At 42.7% G+C, this 19,979-nt stretch overlaps 1 protein-coding gene across 1 annotated transcript in view; it reads left to right on the top strand.

The window, feature by feature from the left end:
* The window catches only part of LOC147902631 (uncharacterized), a 65,047-nt gene extending 45,724 nt beyond the window's left edge, over positions 1–19,323 (top strand). Inside the window, exons 11-14 of the mRNA XM_087373793.1 lie at positions 17,706–17,795; positions 17,936–18,020; positions 18,139–18,203; positions 18,330–19,323. Of these exons, the coding sequence (XP_087229919.1) occupies positions 17,706–17,795; positions 17,936–18,020; positions 18,139–18,203; positions 18,330–18,434 (345 nt within the window). The 3' untranslated portion in view covers positions 18,435–19,323. The remainder of the gene's footprint in view (positions 1–17,705; positions 17,796–17,935; positions 18,021–18,138; positions 18,204–18,329) is intronic.
* The last annotated feature ends 656 nt before the right edge of the window (positions 19,324–19,979 follow it).

A 19,979-nucleotide genomic window follows, 5' to 3' on the forward strand; every position in this document is an offset into this window, starting at 1 on the left:
CCCACCACTCCTGTCGAACCTATAGGGCTGCGAGCTGGCAAATCTGGCTGGACTCCTGCAAAGCCTGCGCCACCGAATCAACCAGATCCACGCACTCGCCCCAATCTCTGTCCCATAGGCTACGAGTATTGAACCCCTTGCTTTGCATGGGCAAAGATTTTCTAGAATCAAGGAAACAGATCAACTAAAAAGTAATTGAGAAATGGCCAATGTCAAAACAAATGCATGTTTCAAACACTCAGAGCTGCTTTTGGCACATTCATTGATTGGTTCTTAAATTGCTAATCAATTCACCTTGCGTCCTCTTCAAGGTTTGATTTAGTGATGATGCGTGTTGTTGAGATCGTCAAAAACTTGGATTGTCTTTTAAAATTCTAGCTAGGTCTTAACGCATGGCTCTTAGACCTTCCATCTCATCTTTTCATTCCATTGAACTTCCATCTCCTCCCTCCTCCCAAAGCTGAACTTCCATCTCCTCCATTCCATTGACCTTCTATCTCCTCCTTCCTCCCAAAGCTGCCTCTTGTCTTTCCATGTCCTCCCCACTCAAAGCATGCCTCTTATCTTTCCATCTCCTCCCCTCTCCAAGCCTCCACCCAAGAGCTCCTTCTTTGTGACACGTGGTAGGCTCTTCTCCTCCAAGCGGCCATGTGTCCTCATTTTTTTCCTCGTATCTGTGGTTAATAGGTTAAAGATTGCATGGGAATGTGACTAGGAATATATGAAATTAATAACACCCAAGAAAGCTCAATATGGTGTCCTTATTTGTTACCTTTTATTGTTCTCTTCTTCATCTTCCTCACTCTCTACTTCTTGGATTGGAAGTTTATTTTTCTTCTTGGACTCTATGTTACCATTTTCTAATGCAATCACTCGTTGGAGAAATTCATCATACGTCATCATCGGGTACACTATCCCTTTGTTGAGTAGCGTCGATTCACCTTCCCCTTGTTGTGTAGCTTTGATCCAAGGGGAGGCCAAATTAGTCAACACCCTCATGCAAAGTCATTTTACCATTTCGCCTTCACTTGCTCGCGATTGTTGACCTTTAGTAATACATCGTCCTTATGGAAACCAAATGATAACCAAATTGGAACTTTTTCCAAAACATAGCCTTCAACTCATCCCATGTCATTAAATTCCCATCATGATATGGGTCACACAATTTGATGGCCTTCTTGGTGAACGTGGTGGGGAAGTACATTAAGTAGTCATGTTGACAAATGCACCACAAGATCATTACTTTCTTAAGAAAATTTGAACATGGGATTACATGCGATAGTAGCTACATGGCGGATCATAGGTGGTGTATCGAAGTCCTCTGGACGGGCTCAGTTGGTATGGGACGTCTGGGTTAGATATGGGCCTATGGATGAGTCGAGCTGTAGCCCACGTGCTCGGGGGTGGTTGGGAGGATCGAGGCACCTGCGCTATGATTCTGGTTGTATTGAGGACGAGATTCTAGGTCAGTGATAAGGTCAGATCTTGCGGGGTCGTGTCATCTGGTATCAGAGCCGTCCTATCACAATTGAATTCAACGCGAGGTATGCAGAAAAGATGTCTTCCAGGTACGCTTTTTGAGATTGCTCTTGCAAATCTGAATTTCCGCTCATGTATGGGCTGAATTGTTGGCTGATGATGTGCCCTCATGATTGAGAGATTTGTGAAAGAAATAGAAGTCCATAGGCTGTGTGCTCTCTTGGTTGCTACGTGTTTGGAAATCGTGATTCCCTGAGAAGGGTAGGCGATGAGAAGACTTGATGCTTTCAGCAAGAGATATGAGGATGGATCGTTTTTGACCTATAACTACCCACGCTTGGGTTGTTGATGTGATTGGTTGTGTGGGGACGCGTGAGAGTGCGTTGGTTAGGGAAAGAATTCACTCTAGGTTCTCAAGGATGAGATTCCTACCCTAGAGACCTAGATTTGCTGTAGTTGAGAAGGAGGAGGAAAGAGAGGGCGTTTGTAAGCCAGAGAACGGCTTGTCTAGGAAATTCGGGTATGAGAGATAGGGGCGATATGATTGGGGGCAGGCGCTTGGCTTTGGGAAGGAGCGTATGGCCTGATTTTAGCGCGTTTCGGCTATTTTTGGCTGGCTGGAGAAAAGCGGGACCAGATCTATCAAAAGCGAGACTGTTTTTGGTTTAAAAAAAAGCAGGTTGCTTTTTTGTTTTTCTCTAGCAAGGAAAGCACTTGCTCTAAATCAAGCACCCACCCTAAATTCGCCTAACTTTTGATGGCCCTTCTTGCCTATTTATATACCCGGGATTTCTCTCTCTTTCTCACTTCAGCACTTCAGCGCATGAAGGCGAATTTCCCACCCTCTTTCTGTCTGAGATCAGCCTATCAGATTCCGCCATCTTTCTTGCTGTCCTTTACTCGCCCTCTTCCTTGACTCCACGCAGCACCAGATTCTCTTTTGTTAGTGAGAAGAGCACGCGTTTGGACGCAGCTGTTTTTCTTCTAGTCCCTCTCCCGTGCGAGATATTTTCCAGCCATGGAAGGACATCAAAGTTATGAGACACCTACGTTGGATTACTGTTTTATTGAGATGGAGGATGAGGCTACATTGGAGGTTATTCCTTGTAGACCTCATGACCTGCTATGAGAGATGGATTCCTTGATGGATGAACTCTGGGCAGCTCTTCACTACTATAAAACCCCTCAGTACCAGAAATATATTGAAGAAGGCTTATGCTGTTCTAAGTGTAGACAGCTTGTTTTAGAGTCTTTATACCGCTTTTGAGTTATTGAGAAGCAATGAAGAAGTTGAAATCCTCAGTTTTGACCGACACCCAATTATTTTTTGCTCGACTGGATCTTTTGAACCATGTTTGGTTCAAGAAGCTCCCCAATTTTGTATGAATTATAAACTGTCTTGTTATTAAATTGACCAGGATTTGGTTAATTTGGTTATGATTTGTAACTTGTGGCATCTATAACATAGTTCAATGAAACGTTTCAGAACGTTGAAACGTGAAACGTTGATAACGACAAAATGGAAAGACAACCAGGAATTATGTACTTCGCCACGTCAGATAGGTGAGACTTCATAGGGATCAGCTGCAATGTGGGCTCGTAGATGATGAGCTTATGAACCAGGTTCCAGAGCAGATATCCAGAGCACACAAATAACAAGTCTATCTCCCACACAATCTGACTAGAACACATATAGACTCTTTGAAAGAGGGGAAAGACTACACAGCCCGAAACAGACTGAAGTTAGAACTGAACTTCCCCCCCAAAAAAACTCAGAAAACAGTCAGCCTCAGAGTACTATGAACCCACAGCCCACTGCTCAATGGCCAGCAAGACCCCCAAGCATAACCTCTGTGTGCATTCTTCTGTAATCATTGCTTTGCTCACTCCCAGGTAGTTAGCATTTAACACTGCCCAACCATGAGTACACAACTTGAGGCAACGGTCAGCCTATGACCCTCGTGCCCACAAGCTGTCCAAAAGAAGAACTAGTGGGTACAATCATGTGTAAACCTGCAGGTACGTTCACCGTACAAGCAGCCGTACAATCATACGTACGATAGTAGGTACTTACACCCCGTAGAACCATGCACAGCAGTCCGTACTGCCTGCATTCAATGACGACCATCCTCCGTACAGCTCGTAGAAGACATCTTTAATGACCCGTAAGTGCCCGTACAGCCTGCAATCAAGGTACCATACTACCAGCCTGTACCAATCAGCAATTATGGCCCGTACAACCTCGTACTGCAGCCCGTACAAACCCATGCCTGAGATTCCGTACCAGCCCATACAGAATTTAATGTCCGTCTGTACGTCGCTGTATCAGCAGCATTAGCTGGCATTCAATCGCTCCTCCCGTACACAATCCCCTGCATCAGCCCGTACAAAGCCCGTACGGCTCTTTCCAGCCCTCAACCCACGCACGTCACCCGATGCAAAGCTACCCTTAGGCATATTCCACACACTAGCATACACCCCCCGGTGTAGTGTTTCTCTATGCCTCAGTGCTCCTGAGCCCGCGATCCTCTTTCTGCAAGTTGTCCCTTCATCTACGTCCAGCTCGTCGACTAGAAGCCTCCCTTCATCTAGCACGTAGCCACCTTTGCATGAGCAAGATGCCTTCCTAATTAGTCCAGCCACCTCAGCCTAATCTGCCACCTCATCAGTGACATTTTACCACTCTCAAGACATTTCCCCCCAAATCACGTTAAATGCACATTTTGGACCTTTAGTCACACAATTCCCACACACATTAGCATGCACATTAAAGCTTGCATGCAACCCCGTGCACACACATGAAAAGCCCCTTGACATGGACACCATAACATATCAAATTCTTGTAACATGCAAGTGCACATTGACTCAGGAAAACATAAAAAAACCCTTCATGACTTGACTTTACATGACCCTAAAAACATTCCACTTCACCACATTGGACACCCTTGCTCTGGAAGTTTGGTACAACCACATAGCATTTCATCATTTCCCATGAAGTCCCTGCAAAACATACTTTATTATCTTAAAAAAAAATATACATCAGTCCATCATGCTTGTGAAAGAAAATCCACAAATGCCAAAAGCCCACACCTACCCTAGATGTGTACAACTATGTGCCTACCCACAACTATATACAGTGCTAAAAAACTTGATACAGATTTTGTCCTGTCATTTTGCCCATCCCCAAGTCTGCAGACATTCATGTCTTGTAGATAGAGGTATATAAGATTTGCATTTCTTCAGAGATATCCTTATCCATGAGGTCTTCCGGCTTATCTGGTTTCATCATAGTAGGTCCACAGCCGCCCACACTCATGATCCTATGAAAGTATTTCTTCAGTCTGAAGCCATTAACTCTATTCTTATGCTGTTGACCATCCAAATCCTCAAGTTGATATGATGCATTTTTGAATTTCTTCGTCACACAAAAAGGTCCACCCCATTTGGTAACAAATTTCTTCTTGAAGGTAGAATCCAGACTACTGTTGTATCTCAAAACTAGATCACCCTCCTTGATTTTCTTATCCTTGAATATCCTGTTTGCTCTCTTCTGATTCTCCTCTTGAACTAAAGCATAATGTTCCACCGCCTTTTGTCTATCTAGTTGTACTTCATGCAAATCCAATAACCAGTTCTGGAAAGTAGAATTTGAATCCTCATTTATCTTCATTAACATCTGTAATACAATGCAAAGCAAGATCACACGCCTTCTCATAGGTTCTCATGATCTTTCCCATGATATTAGTACACAAACCATTAAATTTTTCATTCATCCCATTACATTGAGAGTAATACGGACTTGCATATCTGTGTTTCATCTTCAGCTTTCCACATAATAAATCCATCAGTTCACTCCTGAAACCTGGACCTCTATCAGAAAGCAATTCCAATGGCACACCAAATCTTCAGCAGATATCCTCATACACAAACTTACATACAAATTTTGCATTGACATCCCGTACTGCTCGTGCTTCAGCCCATCTCGTCAAATAATCCACAGTTGCCAGCATATAACAATGTCCCCTGGCTGTCATGGGTAGAGGACCGATGGCATCTATTCCCCATTTCTCGAAAATATTATAAGCAAGTATGATATTTCTGAGTTCTGGATGTAAGGTCCTCTTACTCATTTGTTGACACTGTAGGCATGACTTGCACCAACGTCTTATGTCTCTCTGGAGGGATGGCCACACATATCCTTCTGTAAGTATTTTCCTTAGCATGATTTTGAAAGCAAAATGTCCTCCACATACTTCCTCATGATTAGCTTGTAAAATATGAAAAACTTCCTCATGCCAGGGAATTCTTGTGAGCACCAGATCAGCCCCTTTCATGTAAAGAACATCATCTATCAGACAACAATAAGTACAGCTTTTAATAAATCTGTATTTTCTTTGTTTCGGAACTTCTTCAGGCACTTTACCAGTTAACAGGAAGCTTTCCTCACAAGCTAATGTCTTCCTTCCTTTGTATAAGGGTTCCTGCACTTCTACTGCATCAACATAGGCTGCTGTAATTGATTTAACAGTTTCTTCATCGCACTTCAATATGCTAGAGTGTCCAGGCATCCAATTGATTTAACAGTTTCTTCACCGCACTTATCCATCTCTTCAGATGAGCATCTCCCTTAATCATGAGTCTCGTAATACCCAGACTAATGCATACTTTCAAACCTTCGAAGAGGGCTGCATATTCGGCTTCATTATTACTGTTGGCTTCAAGCTGAATTCCCATTTTCCAAATCTCATTTCCTCTAGGATCATAAATGACAATTCCTCCTGTACTTTTATTTAAACTTTTTTTGTAAGATCCATCAAAGTGTACAACAAATGCATCCTCTAGTACTTTTTCTTCATTCACGTCAGTGTTCTTCTCCACATCTTCAACTAAAATAGGTCCTTCCTTATAGGTGAGGAGATCAGCCAAGGAAGCTCTGGTAGAGTTCTCAACCAAGAAGGTAAAAGAATACTCATGTAACTCTACTATCCATTTAATCATGTTCCTGGAGATGTTTGTACTATTCAACATATGAGGCAGTAATGAACATGAGGTGAGAACCACAAAAGGCCTGGACAATAGATAAGACCGAAATCTCCTACAGGCATACAAGAGGCTAGCCAGGACCAATTCAGCCGCTGAATACTTTCTTTCTACTTCACTCTTCACCCTACTGGCATAGTAGATTGGCCTCATATATCTGAAACCCTCTCCGTGTTGCAAAAGAATAGCACCAATAGCATTTGGTCCCACAGACGGATTCACATAAAAAGTCCTGGAATAATCTGGTGGCTTTACACTTGAAATATGAGTCAAAGATTCCTTAACTACCTCAAATACCTCTTCACTCTCTGTCGTCCATTTCAGAGGCTCAGATTTTACCACCTGGTGAAGGGGATACAAAATCTGAGATAACATATGAATAAATCTCGACAGATACTTCACCTTCTGGAGAAAGGTATGCAACTGCTTGGTATTCTCAGGAGAGGACAGCATAACTAAAGCTTTTACTTTACCTGGATCCGGCTCAATCCCATTCTCAGATACAATATGCCCCAATATTTTAATGCTGGTCCGAGCTAACTGAGTTTTCTTAGGATTTAATTGACCACCATTATTATCAATCTCATAGAATACCTGATCCAGCTTTCCAGAGTGCTCCCTTCTTCCACTGTACACACAGATGTCATCAATAAACACTTTACAAAATTTATCCAGGAAGGGTGATAAAATCAGATCTGAATTCTCCTGATAGTGCGAGGGGCCGTTGGTAACTCCAAAAGGCATTTTCCTGTGACAAAAACAGCCCCAGGGGGTAATGAAGGTAGTCTTGATTTGATCTTCCTGGGCTATGGCTATCTGGAAGTACCCTGAATATCCGTCACACAAGCTGTACATTTCATGACCCACCACTTTATCACGAATATCATCCAGAAAAGGCAGAGGATAGTGATTTCTCTTTGTCATTGTGTTTAGAGGTTTGTAATCAACACAGACTCTCCATTTGTCTACACGTTTTGGCACTATGACCACAAGACTTATCCAATCAGAGTGAACTACAGGATAAATTATTCCTTCCTTGAGAAGTTTATCCACCTCTTCCTTCAGCACATCTCTCTGTTCCAGGCTTAATCTCCTTATTTTCTGAAAAACAGGTTTGGCACCTTCCTTCAGCTCAATCCTCAGAGGCTTCCCTTTAAATCCCCTGATCTCCTCATAAGAAGTGATAAACAAATTGGGGTATTTCTGCAACATCTTCAAATATTCTTGTTTCTCCTCAACATTGAGATCAGGATTCAATGATTGCTCAATCAACACCTGGGTTGATTCTTGAGAACATTTGGGCTGCATTAAATCCTCGATAACCTCAAACCTATCCACTTCTTCCTCACTGAACCCTGTTGCTCCCACAAAATCCACTTGTGATTCCTCATCTACCAAATCCACCAATGCTATTGTTCCTTCATCACTTTCTGAAGTCACCGAACTCTCATCCTCACTGCTGGTTTTACTTCTCTCTTCCTCTTCACTTGCTGAATTTGAAACTTCAGCCCTGCTTACCATATCGGAATTCAATTTCTTCCCATTCGTATGTACTGAAAAGATTCCTTTCTGCCAATTCTGAATTGCACCTACCTTCCTCAACCACGGCCTTCCAAGAATCAAAGGATAGGCTCCCAACCCTGCAGGCATTACATGACAATCCACTCGACATGAAACACTGAATGCCTCAACCTCCAGACCAGGTACTATCCCTAAAGTCTTCACCTTGGAGTGGTTTGCCATTTGGATGCGATAACTAGAGGAGCGGGATATCTTTAATCCCAATCTTTCTACACAAGCCTGGGTAATCACACAAATCCGTGCACCTCCATCTATATAGGCCTCTCCAGAATCCCTTCCTTTATGCCAGGCTTCTACAGCAGGTAAAAGATCCGGCAACTTTGAGATAGACATCAGCGTAGTTGTACCTTTATGAGAGTTCTTCTTTGCTGGATTTACAGCCCGCCTCCATTCTTTTTTAAGCTTTGGGCATAGACCAATCATTTGAGCAAATGTAATGTCCGGTTTCCTCATTGAAAGATCTTCCACCAAATCATAATCTCCTTGCTCCTTCCCCATGGGATAATCTGCAGTTCTGTACTTCCTTCTGGGCTTCCTGCTCTTCTTCTTTTGGTAGGTCATCATCTCCTCAAACTGCTTCCCCTTCTTTGCACAAGTTAACTACAGCAAGTTAACTCTGGTTAGTTGAACCAGTATCTAATTAGTTCAATTTTGGTCCAGCTAATCTGGCCTAACCAGACCAGTTTGGTTGGTGTGACCAGACCAGTTAGTCTAGTTGCAGACGAACCAGACCAGAACCAGTCAGTCTGGTTAGAGTAACTAGCCAGTTACTCCATCTGGTTACTGTTCTTTCCCCCCAAAAAAAAAAAAAAAAGAACAGTTGCAGAGACTGTTTCTGCTAGCAGATTTCACCTGCCTGTCAGACTTTTACTGTCAGAAAAGCAGCAGAAAAGCAGAGAAAAAAGAGAAAACAGAGAAAACAGACTTTTACTGTCAAAAAAGCAGCAGAAAAGCAGAGAAAAGCAGAGAAATCAGAGATTTGCAGAAAAAGAATATGCATGCCTTTGAGCAGAGAAAAGAGGGAAAAACAGATGCATTTTGAAGTCATTTGCAGTAGCAAGAAAAAGGGCACATAGCTTTGAGTTTATGCCTTGAGTTGATAGACAGCCCGGCACTGGCATAAGTTGTGAATGCAAGACACCTCTTGTTGAGGTATTATTTTTTTCTATCGGAAAAGCAAAGGTAGTTGTGCATCAGTTACCTACACGGTGTGTGAAAAATTTACAGATCTCAGAATATGGATCAATCACCTATTCAGTCAGACCAGCAACAAACCTATCTCCTTTTATAACTCTGGGAGGAACCTCAGGTAATAAGGCCACCTGCCATTTATTCCACAACACAGTGAACTTACCGACATACTCATCCACTAACTGAGTCGGCTGTTGCTGCAATAAACATAGCTCTCTCCAAATGCCATCAGGATCTCTAACACACACAAACCTGTCCAGGAAAGCTGTCCTCACCTTTGGATAAGTCAGGTTTCTGTGAGCACCGTGATCATCACGCATCCTTGCAGAGAAAGTTTGCAGCCAAGTTCTCGCTTCTCCCAATAGACAAAAGGATAGAATCTGAAGAAGGACTTCAGGAGCAGTCCTGTCTTTAATAAGAGCTGTGAACTCCAAGCACTCTAAAAATCTCTCTGGGTCTTCATTGGGCAATCCATGAAATCGAGGAAATTCATGAGCCATCTCTCCTCTTAACTGACTTCTCTCAAACACACTTCCAACCAGAACTACCACCCAACCTCTTTTGGGGAGAAAGCAAAAAATAATCACTCTACTGAAGAAAGCTTACCCTGCATCTGATTGGCATTCTTCTTCCTAAGAGCAATCACTTTCAAAGCCTTTTGAATCTTAGCATGGAGACGTATCACCCGAAGTTCAACATCAAGGCATCTCTCTCTCCTGTGTCCACACTCCCCACATAACTCACAATGAATTACTCTCATGCAAGGCTTTGTCTTCATAGTTTCAATCCCTAACCACACAGAAATTCAAGCAACATTCCCTAGCCAATTCTTCTGGGCCGTTTTGTCTTGAGTACCCAATCTCAATTCAAAACTACTCCTCTCCCCGGCAGGATCGCCAAAAAAGATGATAAGGAAAAAATGGAAAGACAACCAGGAATTATGTACTTCACCACGTCAGATAGGTGAGACTTCATAGGGATCAGCTGCAATGTGGGCTCGTAGATGATGAGCTTATGAACCAGGTTCCGGAGCAGATATCCAGAGCACACAAATAACAAGTCTATCTCCCACACAATCTGACTAGAACACATATAGACTCTTTGAAAGAGGGGAAAGACTACACAACCCGAAACATACTGAAGTTAGAACTGAACTTCCCCCCCAAAAAACTCAGAAAACAGTCAGCCTCAGAATACTATGAACCCACAGCCCACTGCTCAATGGCCAGCAAGACCCCCAAGATTAATCATTGCTTTGCTCACTCCCAGGTAGTTAGCATTTAACACTGCCCAACCATGAGTACACAACTTGAGGCAACGGTCAGCCTATGATCCTCGTGCCCACAAGCTGTCCAAAAGAACTAGCGGGTACAATCATGTGTAAACCTGCAGGTACGTTCACCGTACAAGCAGCCGTACAATCATACGTACGACAGCAGGTACTTACACCCCATACAACCATGCACAGTACATACGTACGATAGCAGGTACTTACACCCCATACAACCATGCACAGTAGTCCGTACAGCCTGCATTCAATGACGACCATCCTCCGTACAGCTCGTAGAAGACATCTTTAATGACCCGTAAGTGCCCGTACAGCCTGCAATCAAGGCACCATACTACCAGCCTGTAGCAATCAGCAATTAAGGCCCGTACAACCTCGTACTGCAGCCCGTACAAACCCACGCCTGAGATTCCGTACCAGTCCGTACGGAATTTAATGTCCGTCTGTACGTCGCTGTATCAGCAGCATTAGCTGGCATTCAATTGCTCCTCCCGTACACAATCCACTGCATCAGCCCGTACAAAGCCCGTACGGCTCTTTCCAGCCCTCAACCCACGCACGTCACCCAATGCAAAGCTACCCTTAGGCATATTCCACACACTAGCATACACCCCCCGGTGTAGTGTTTCTCTATGCCTCAGTGCTCCTGAGCCCACGATCCTCTTCCTGCAAGTTGTCCCTTTATCTACGTCCAGCTCGTCGACTAGAAGCCTCCCTTCATCCATCACGTAGCCACCTTTGCATGAGCAGGATGCCTTCCTAATTAGTCCAACCACCTTAGCCTAATCTGCCACCTCATCAGTGACATTTTACCACTCTCAAGACATTTCCCCCCAAATCACGTTAAATGCACATTTTGGACCTTTAGTCACACAATTCCCACACACATTAGCATGCACATTAAAGCTTGCATGCAACCCCGTGCACACACATGAAAAGCCCCTTGACATGGACACCATAACATATCAAATTCTTGTAACATGCAAGTGCACATTGACTCAGGAAAACATTAAAAAACCCTTCATGACTTGACTTTACATGACCCTAAAAACATTCCATTTGACCACACACTGGACACCCTTGCTCTGGAAGTCTGGTACAACCACATTGCATTTCATCATTTCCCACGAAGTCCCTGCAGAACATACTTTATTATCTCAAAAAAAAAATACAACAGTCCATCATGCTTGTGAAAGAAAATCCACAAATGCCAAAAGCCCACACCTACCCTAGATGTGTAGAGCTATGTGCCTACCCACAGCCATATACAGTGGTAAAAAACTTGATACAGATTTTGTCCTATCAACGTTTCAAAAAAATTGGTGAAGTTTCAAACAACCAGATTGTATTGTTTTGGTCTAAAAAATATAAATATTATGCCTGCATACATTTGTTATGCCAAAACTGTGCAAAACTAGCTAAAAACATAGAAAAAGACTTGACAGAAAGCCTATAATGGCCAATGGTAGAATAGATTATAGACTCCAAATTAGAAAGCTTAATCAAGCCTTCAACTTTATCAACAAGCCTATAATGGCCAATGCTAGAAATTAGAATAGAGTCTAGATTACAAAGCTCAATTAAGCCTTTAAATTTTAGAAATTAGATTTCAGTTGAGTAGATACTAGATAGGTCGCAAAAAATCAGATTTCAAATTACAAGTTACAAGCTCAAGCCTTAAACTTTATCATATTTCAGTTTTCACAAGTTTAGGAATCACAACCATGGAGTCTGGACATAAATCAAGTTCTCAGTTTCACTCTTGTAAATAGTCTGCTAGTCTATAGACTAGAACCTAGATTACATAACTCAAGAGTCAAGAGTGAAGGCATCAACTTTAAATTTCAAACAAAACTAAAGTTCAAACTCTAATGAAATATGAAAGAAAGTAGCAAGTTAATTAGAATCAAGATCTGTAGGTGCTTGGGCATCTTCTCCTTGGCCCTCAGTCCCCTCCTCCTCCTCCCCATCATCACTATCAGAATCTGCAGAAGTGGATGAATCCTCTTTTGATGATGAGGAGGTCTCCTGTTCTTCTGGAGCAGCTGCTATTAAAGTTGGTTCTGTTCTCCCTGCTCGTCTACGTGCCGGAGATTGTGTGGCACGTGCCAACGATGCCCGCTACTCAGCAATGAATGCACATGCATCATCATCCTCATGCATAGGATGAAGCATTTCATCCTTAGGGACTTGCACACGTATCTTATCAGGATCCACCTTTGTGGACCTTCAATGGTCTTCATTTGTCGAATAAGTCGTAGATTGGCATGGACATATACAAGCCTACCATACACCAAATGAATTAACAGTAAATACATGTAGGTTGTAGCATAACTATAATTCAAATGCTAATAATGAACTGTGTGCTGAGTGCATATAAAAGAAAATAGATATGCTGAGTGCTCACACACAAAATTATCAATGCGAATATGAATTACCTGTCAAGTTGTCCAGTGCTTAGTCTATTCCTTTTTTTAGTGTGTATAAGTGAGAACACACTCCAATTCCTTTCACAGGCGCTAGATGAGCAATCTTGTGAAAGGACTCGGAGGGGAATGCGCTTCAACTTCGGCGTGCCTTGACCATACTTCTCCCACCAGGTAACATGCCTCAACTGAGCATCACGGAGACATGCACGAGCTGATCCAAACTCCCCAAAGGAGTTCCTAAATGAGAGGAGTTGGTCCTCCAAAGCATCTTGCAATATTGCATCTTGATATGCACGTTCAAGGAAACCTGTCCACCTTGCAGTCAACTCAGCATCATCCGATTGGTCCTCCCTCCTCCATAGAGGATGCAAAATGTGTGCTACTGCATGAATAGGCCTATGGAACCATGTCCATCTTTTTTCCCACAAGGCCATAATCTCTTGCTCTCTGTAGGGTGCAAATGAAATATATTTAGGTTGCTGCAAACCTAGAATCTAGATTCTAGATTCTAAATACAAATGTAACATCATACATGCAAAGCCTTAAAGCTGCAAATAAGAAAATTAATTGCAACCAACAGTGAATTGAAAAGTCAAGATTCCTGATTTGCATTTACCTTGTTGCATCAAGCCATGTGCACCCTTTCAATGCCTCTCCAACCTTCTCCATGAACTCATACACGAGTCCAATTGTGCATCCTTCTCTATCAACAAGTCGAAGGGTACTGAAAAGGGGCCGCACAATTCCCACAATCTCTCAGCTGCATGCCAAAAATCACCATCAAACACAATGTCCTCAAAGGCAAGTGCCTTTGGTTTGCTGGACTTATCCCAGCTCAACCGTTCCTCACTGACTACCATGCGCCTTAAGTTAGGTTTCACCTTTACCAAGCGTGACAAGACTATAAAGGGATAGGCAAAGCGGGTCTTTGAGGGCTTCAGAATCTCATGGGAGCTATGTTGCCGAAAAATTGCAAGGGCTCTATGCTTCCTTATTTAGTCCAGATGTCACAGATATAATGGGACTCCTGGGAGGAGATCTAGGACCTACTAGTGTTGATGAGGCCTCAACTCGTGCCCTCTTTGACGGGCCACTTGGTGTGCCTCCCAAGGAAAGAATTACATCATCTGGAACTTCTCCTACACATGGATTGACAGCCTTTCCAGTGAAACCAAGAAGATGTGCCCTTACACGAGGTGCACTATCACAAAATGAGCCACCACAATGCTTACACTTCCATTGTTTCGAACCCGAAGCACCATACTGTTGCTCCACATGCACTTGCTCCCAAACAGTGTCCTTTGCTCACCCCATCTCTAAGCTATACTATCCTAAGTCCTTGGAAGTTGGAACTGGTTATAGGTTACTCTGTAGCCCTCTGACACTTCGAGTCTTTGACCTGCGAGGCAACCAATAATCCCTTTGATTATCTGTTGCTTCAAGCAAGACAAATTACAATAAATTTTTTATTGTGAATCGTGAATGTAGTAGTAAGTAATATGTATACTAATGAATATGACCAGCCAACTGCTTCCAATGCTCACAGCAGCTAGCTAATAGTTAGCTAACTGGCAATTAGCAGCATCATGCATGCAGCAATCTACTTGCCAGGCTCCAACGCAACGACACATGGCAAGAAGGAGCACGTAGAAATTCTGCCAATGAACAAAAGGCCAGCGAGCTGTATACGAACCAAAGGGGCTAGTGAATCCACGAACAAAAGGGGCTACTATCGTCATGCATGATGCGATAACGAACCTGCGTCCACGATGCACTTGCGCTCATGTTTGTCGTTCAATTGGCGTTGGAGTAGCTATGCATGCAATCGATTGCTGCTCGTGGTACTTGCTTGCTAGCATTCTTTACCCTGAGAGAAGCCATGTATTTTTTGGGTTCAACCCTGGAGCTCCATAGTCTAGACTCAATCTCAGGGCGGGTTACCGCATATCTTCTGATGATGGTATGTCAGTGCCTTGTTTGGAACTTGATGTTCCGGGTTAGTTATCAAAGATTGTGGCTTTGGCCTTAGATTCTCTTTGATTGGAATCTCATGGAAAGTATAGCACACTCAAACTGATAGTCAAAGTATAGTTATTGGCATGGACTCATCTTCAGAGAGAGTTTTCGGGCTTTCTAGTAAACTCAGGAGTGAGTTCTTAGAGGAAGGGGAGTATGTCATGTGCATGGTGTACCTAGGGTTGGATAGCAGGTTAACGTGGGTTACGGGATAGCATTGGATGGCTATTTTTAGCGGAGATTGCTATATATAGAGATTGATTCATATATAGTGCTTGCTTTATATGGAGGGAGTTATTCATAGCATTGTGCTATCTATAGCAGGCTTCCTTCTATATAGAGGGAGGGCCAGTGCTATTGTGTAGATCAGTTGAGCGCTCCTCAACTGATGGATGTGGACCATGGTGTACCTAGGGTTGGATAGTAGGTTAACATGGGTTACGGGATAGCATAGGGTTGGATGGCTATTTTTAGCCGAGATTGCTATATATAGAGATTGATTCATATATAGTGCTCGCTTTATATGGAGGGAGCTATTCATAGCATTGTGCTATCTATAGCAGGTTTCCTTCTATATAGAGGGAGGGCCAGTGCTATTGTGTAGATCAGTTGAGCGCTCCTCAACTGATGGATGGGACTTGGACCTAGGGCGGGTCTCTGGCCATCTACATGGCGGATCATAGGTGGTGTATCGAAGGTCCTCTGGACGGGCTCAGGTGGTATGGGACGCCTGGGTTATATATGGGCCTATGGATGAGTCGAGCTATAGCGCATGTGCTCGGGGGTGGTCGGGAGGATCGAGGCACCTACGCTATGATTTTGGTTGTATTGAGGACGAGATTCTAGGTCAGTGATAGGGTCAGATCTTGCGGGGTCGTGTCAGTATGGCTGATTATGCTAGGATCAACCTTTGACCTTCTAATGCGTCCACAAAAACGGCTAGCTCACATTGTAAATGCCATAGAGGATGGCAGGGGGTGTGCACCTTTTTTGGCAACCCCTATTTGGTGCGAACTTTGCGTGTCACTCTCTCATAAAAAGCCATGATTGCCCTATAACGTTGTAGTGTAGGAGTCATGCAATGGCACGAACTCGTGGTACAAATTTGAAGGCCTTCCAAAAGTTCAAACAGCAACCGTATGCTCTGTTCTTGGTGTTGAGCCTCCTAGGCTCAGTGTGAAGATGTGATATAGTGTGGATTGATCTCATTGGGCCATCAATCGACCAATCATATCCGATATTTACCTGCATCCATTGAGCCCCTTGCCTCGTGAATGGGTATGATGGGTTTTTTTTTTGTGCAAGGGGTTGGAACGTCTTCGTAGAATTCTTTGTTAAATAGCTTTGCTAGGATTCTATAACTTGATCGCCTCTTTTAGACATGCTGTGGTGAAGAGAGTAAGAGATGGTGGGTCTAAGATGGGCAGGGGCTGCTCAAGAACGTGTCTTGTAAGCTTTGACTAGGTCCTTGATAGGACATGATGATCTCCTTTCTAAGAGGTTCATCCACATTGGATCATACCTTCATCCTCATAGAAGGACTCGAAGCATAAAGGTGTAATCCTGATCTCGTATGAACGTCCAATCACGCACATGGACACGCTCACGCTCCTAGCAATGCTTATTGGTGTGTATCTCAAGAGCTGATCCATATGGAATCCTTTATCTTGTGGATGGTATGATGGCGTTTGTGGTGCAAGAGGTCGGAAAACCTTTGTAGAAGGCTTCCTTAAATAGGCTGGCTGATTGTGGCAAGTAATTCCAACTTCCCAGTACTTGTCTTTGCCATTCTATACGTTCTTGATCGCCGATTTTAAGTGTGCTGCTGTGATGAAGAGATTGGAGGTAGTGGGGCGAGGGATGTGCTGTAAGATGGGCATGGACTGGTCAGGAATGTCGGAAAGTGTGTCCACATAAACTTTCCAACACTAGGGTCATTGATAGGACGTGGTGATCCCGATCCAAGAGCTTCATCTAGAATTCTTAGGAGTAAGTGCTATATGGAGCTCTTGTTCATGGTGGACAGGAAAAGTGTTGTTTCTTGCATCATACTACATGTTGATACTCTTTCTGAGTTTGTTCCTGGTCAGGGTGTCCTTGTTTGATCTTGGAATGGCAATATTGCCTAAGCACTTTGTACTCGTCATCATACCAACGATTTTGAGTTACAAACTCTTTGGATGGCTTTCCTCTGTAGTGTGAAGGGAATTGTTGCTGTGCTGCGATGTGGATGGAATAGTGAGGGTAAGGATTTGGCATCCATGTCTGGTTGCTCATCTTGGTGCTCTAGGAGGAAGGTGAGATAGATACATGTATGGAGTTGTAAAAACATACTGGTAGTATGTGGATGATGAGGCTGTGTGTGTGTCCTTTAGAGCCTCATTGCGGCAATCTTTATATGATGCCTGCATGAGGGTGATATACATGCATCTTGCATTGAGCTTTTCTTTTTATGCTTCTGATCTGTGGAATACTCTCCATCTTGGAGACTTTCCCTCTTGTAAAGTTATGACATTATAAATACACTGCACTGGATTTTACCAAAAAAAAAAAAAAGTGTGTGTCCCAGATGGGTTGGGAGAATGTCAAGTTGAAGGATAGGTGGGAATTCTCATCCTTCCAGCATGAGGGGGTGTACTGTGAGGTCAGAAATCTAATGTAGACCAGATTTGTGTGTGCAGCTTGCTGATGGGTTGCATGAGTTTGGAAGGGGTAGTTATGATAATGCCTTCACTGCCCTGGGTCCTTCTTTCAACACATACAAGCTCAAAGTAAGTCATCTAGACAAAAGTGTATATCTTTATGATTCTCATTGCAATGAGAACTGTATTTTTATTTTATCAACCCTATTCCTGATTATCAAATCTCCTTCGCGACACCTTTCAATCTTTCAAACCCTTGTTGAAAGCAGGCAGTTGGAGCATCGGATGAACAATTAGATGTCTTCGAAGAGCTGTGGTGTATTGTGGCTCTTCGTTCTGGTCACCTTCAAGAAGGTTCTGTGATTCCCAGACTACTCGTTTCTGATATCCTGGAAGTTTCCTTATTTGAAGCTCTTGACGTCAAAGGCAAATTGATTTACATAAGTTTTAATGTGCTATGCTTTAATTTCAGTGTCAGAGACTCTGCACCGACGCATAAAAGAGATGCATGGATCACCTTTTACTTGGAAGTTAATGGTATGGCTTCAATATCAATTCTTTCAGTATATATCCAGACATGTAAGACGTTAAAATATGGACAGGTTTTCTTATAAAAAACTTGCAGTATCAAATGCTTGACGTTGGAGATTATTTTTATTTCAGGAAGAGTTTTACATTAATTCAGGTAGTCCCGAGGAAGCAAAAAGTGCGGCCAAGAAAGCGGGAGCTTTCAAAGATAGCTATGTTCAGTTTGCTGCAACATTGTGACTTCTTGTGCTTAATCAAGATATCACAGATCGACTGTCTGAGATACTTGTACACAGAGAGAGAGAGAGAGAGAGAGAGAGAGAGAGAGAGAAATCTAGATGGGGGTTCTTATCTGGATAAGGCAATCTCTTGTTGCTTTCTGTCAATCAGCATATATCTAAAGGTATCCGAGTTGTAACTGACTAGTAAATGCTAGCCACCATAATACGGCTGCCAATGAGTTCTTTTCCTGCAGATACTGTGGTATTATACCAAGCCCCATTGCTTTCTGTCAATCAGCATATATCTAAAGGTATCCAAGTTGTAACTCAGTAGTAAATGCTAGCCACCATAATACGGCTACCAATGAGTTCTTTTCCTGCAGATACTGTTGTATTATACCAAGCCCCATAAGTTAGAAGTAAACCTCTGGTTGATAGTTTTATGGGAGAAGTGAGAAGCTATTAGACACACTTGAATGGGATAGTGTTGTGTAACCATGTACATAATAGTTATCAAGCAGGTTATGCTTCTTCTACAGTTTATATGAAGAATGATGTTTAATTAAAGTTTTCTTATACTATACAGAACTTTTCAACCATGGTCGAAATGTGCTCTCTCTCTCTCTCTCTCTCTCTCTCGTCATGGTACCCCTTGGCACAGTCTGGGGGTGAGAAAGGGACACGGTGAGAATCAGATACGGTGGGCAACAGGACTCATGCTATTACAACAATATAAACCACAATGGCACAACAGAAACCCGGCCAAGTGTGGAATGGTTTACGAAAGGATTTACTTGGGATTGTAAGTGGTGAAAGCAATATGAATAGTTACGTTTCCTTGCCAATGAGTATCTCAATCAGGTCATATACATCTATGGCATCAATAAGGAAGGTTTCACACCATATTTGAATTCATCAGCGCAAGATGCTTGTTGTCTACATTTAAAAGTAATATTCATGGTAATTTAGATCTTAGAGCAAGTGTAAAGTGATTTCTTATGAGTTGTGTGTGGGTAGATCGTATGTTTCTCCTTATGTTTTGAATTCTAGAAAGGCATTTTATAAATTTTGAATATGTGAATTTTCACTAACAGGGACAGTTATTATAACATTTATCAATGCTATGGGGACATACATGTCATATAGCTGCAAGTGTAAAGTGCTCTCTTTTGAGTTGTGTGCGGGTAGATCATATGTTTCTCTCCTTATGTTTTGAATTCTAGAAAGGCATTTTATAAATTCTGAATATGTGATTTTTCACTAAAGGGGGGACAGTTATTATAACATTTATCAATGTTATGGGGACATACTCGCGCACCTTTATTTTATTCTTATTTGTTTTGGCCCATGGAGGCTAATTAACCTATGTTTGTGCACGGTTATTTGATTTTATGCATAGGTTAATCTTTTAAGCCTATGTCTAAGAGGGGTGCACATTATATGAAATTCAAGAAGGGTTTTGAACCCATAATCTTGTGCTTCACACACATGAGATAACTACAATATTATATATGGTCCTTCCTCCCCCTCCCCCTTTTGCATGTCCCTAACCCCCTTAATTAGC

Source organism: Dipteris shenzhenensis, chromosome 4 (genome assembly GCF_047967505.1).
Source record: "Dipteris shenzhenensis isolate YYH24624 ecotype China chromosome 4, Dip_SZ_1.0, whole genome shotgun sequence".
Lineage (NCBI taxonomy): Eukaryota > Viridiplantae > Streptophyta > Polypodiopsida > Gleicheniales > Dipteridaceae > Dipteris > Dipteris shenzhenensis.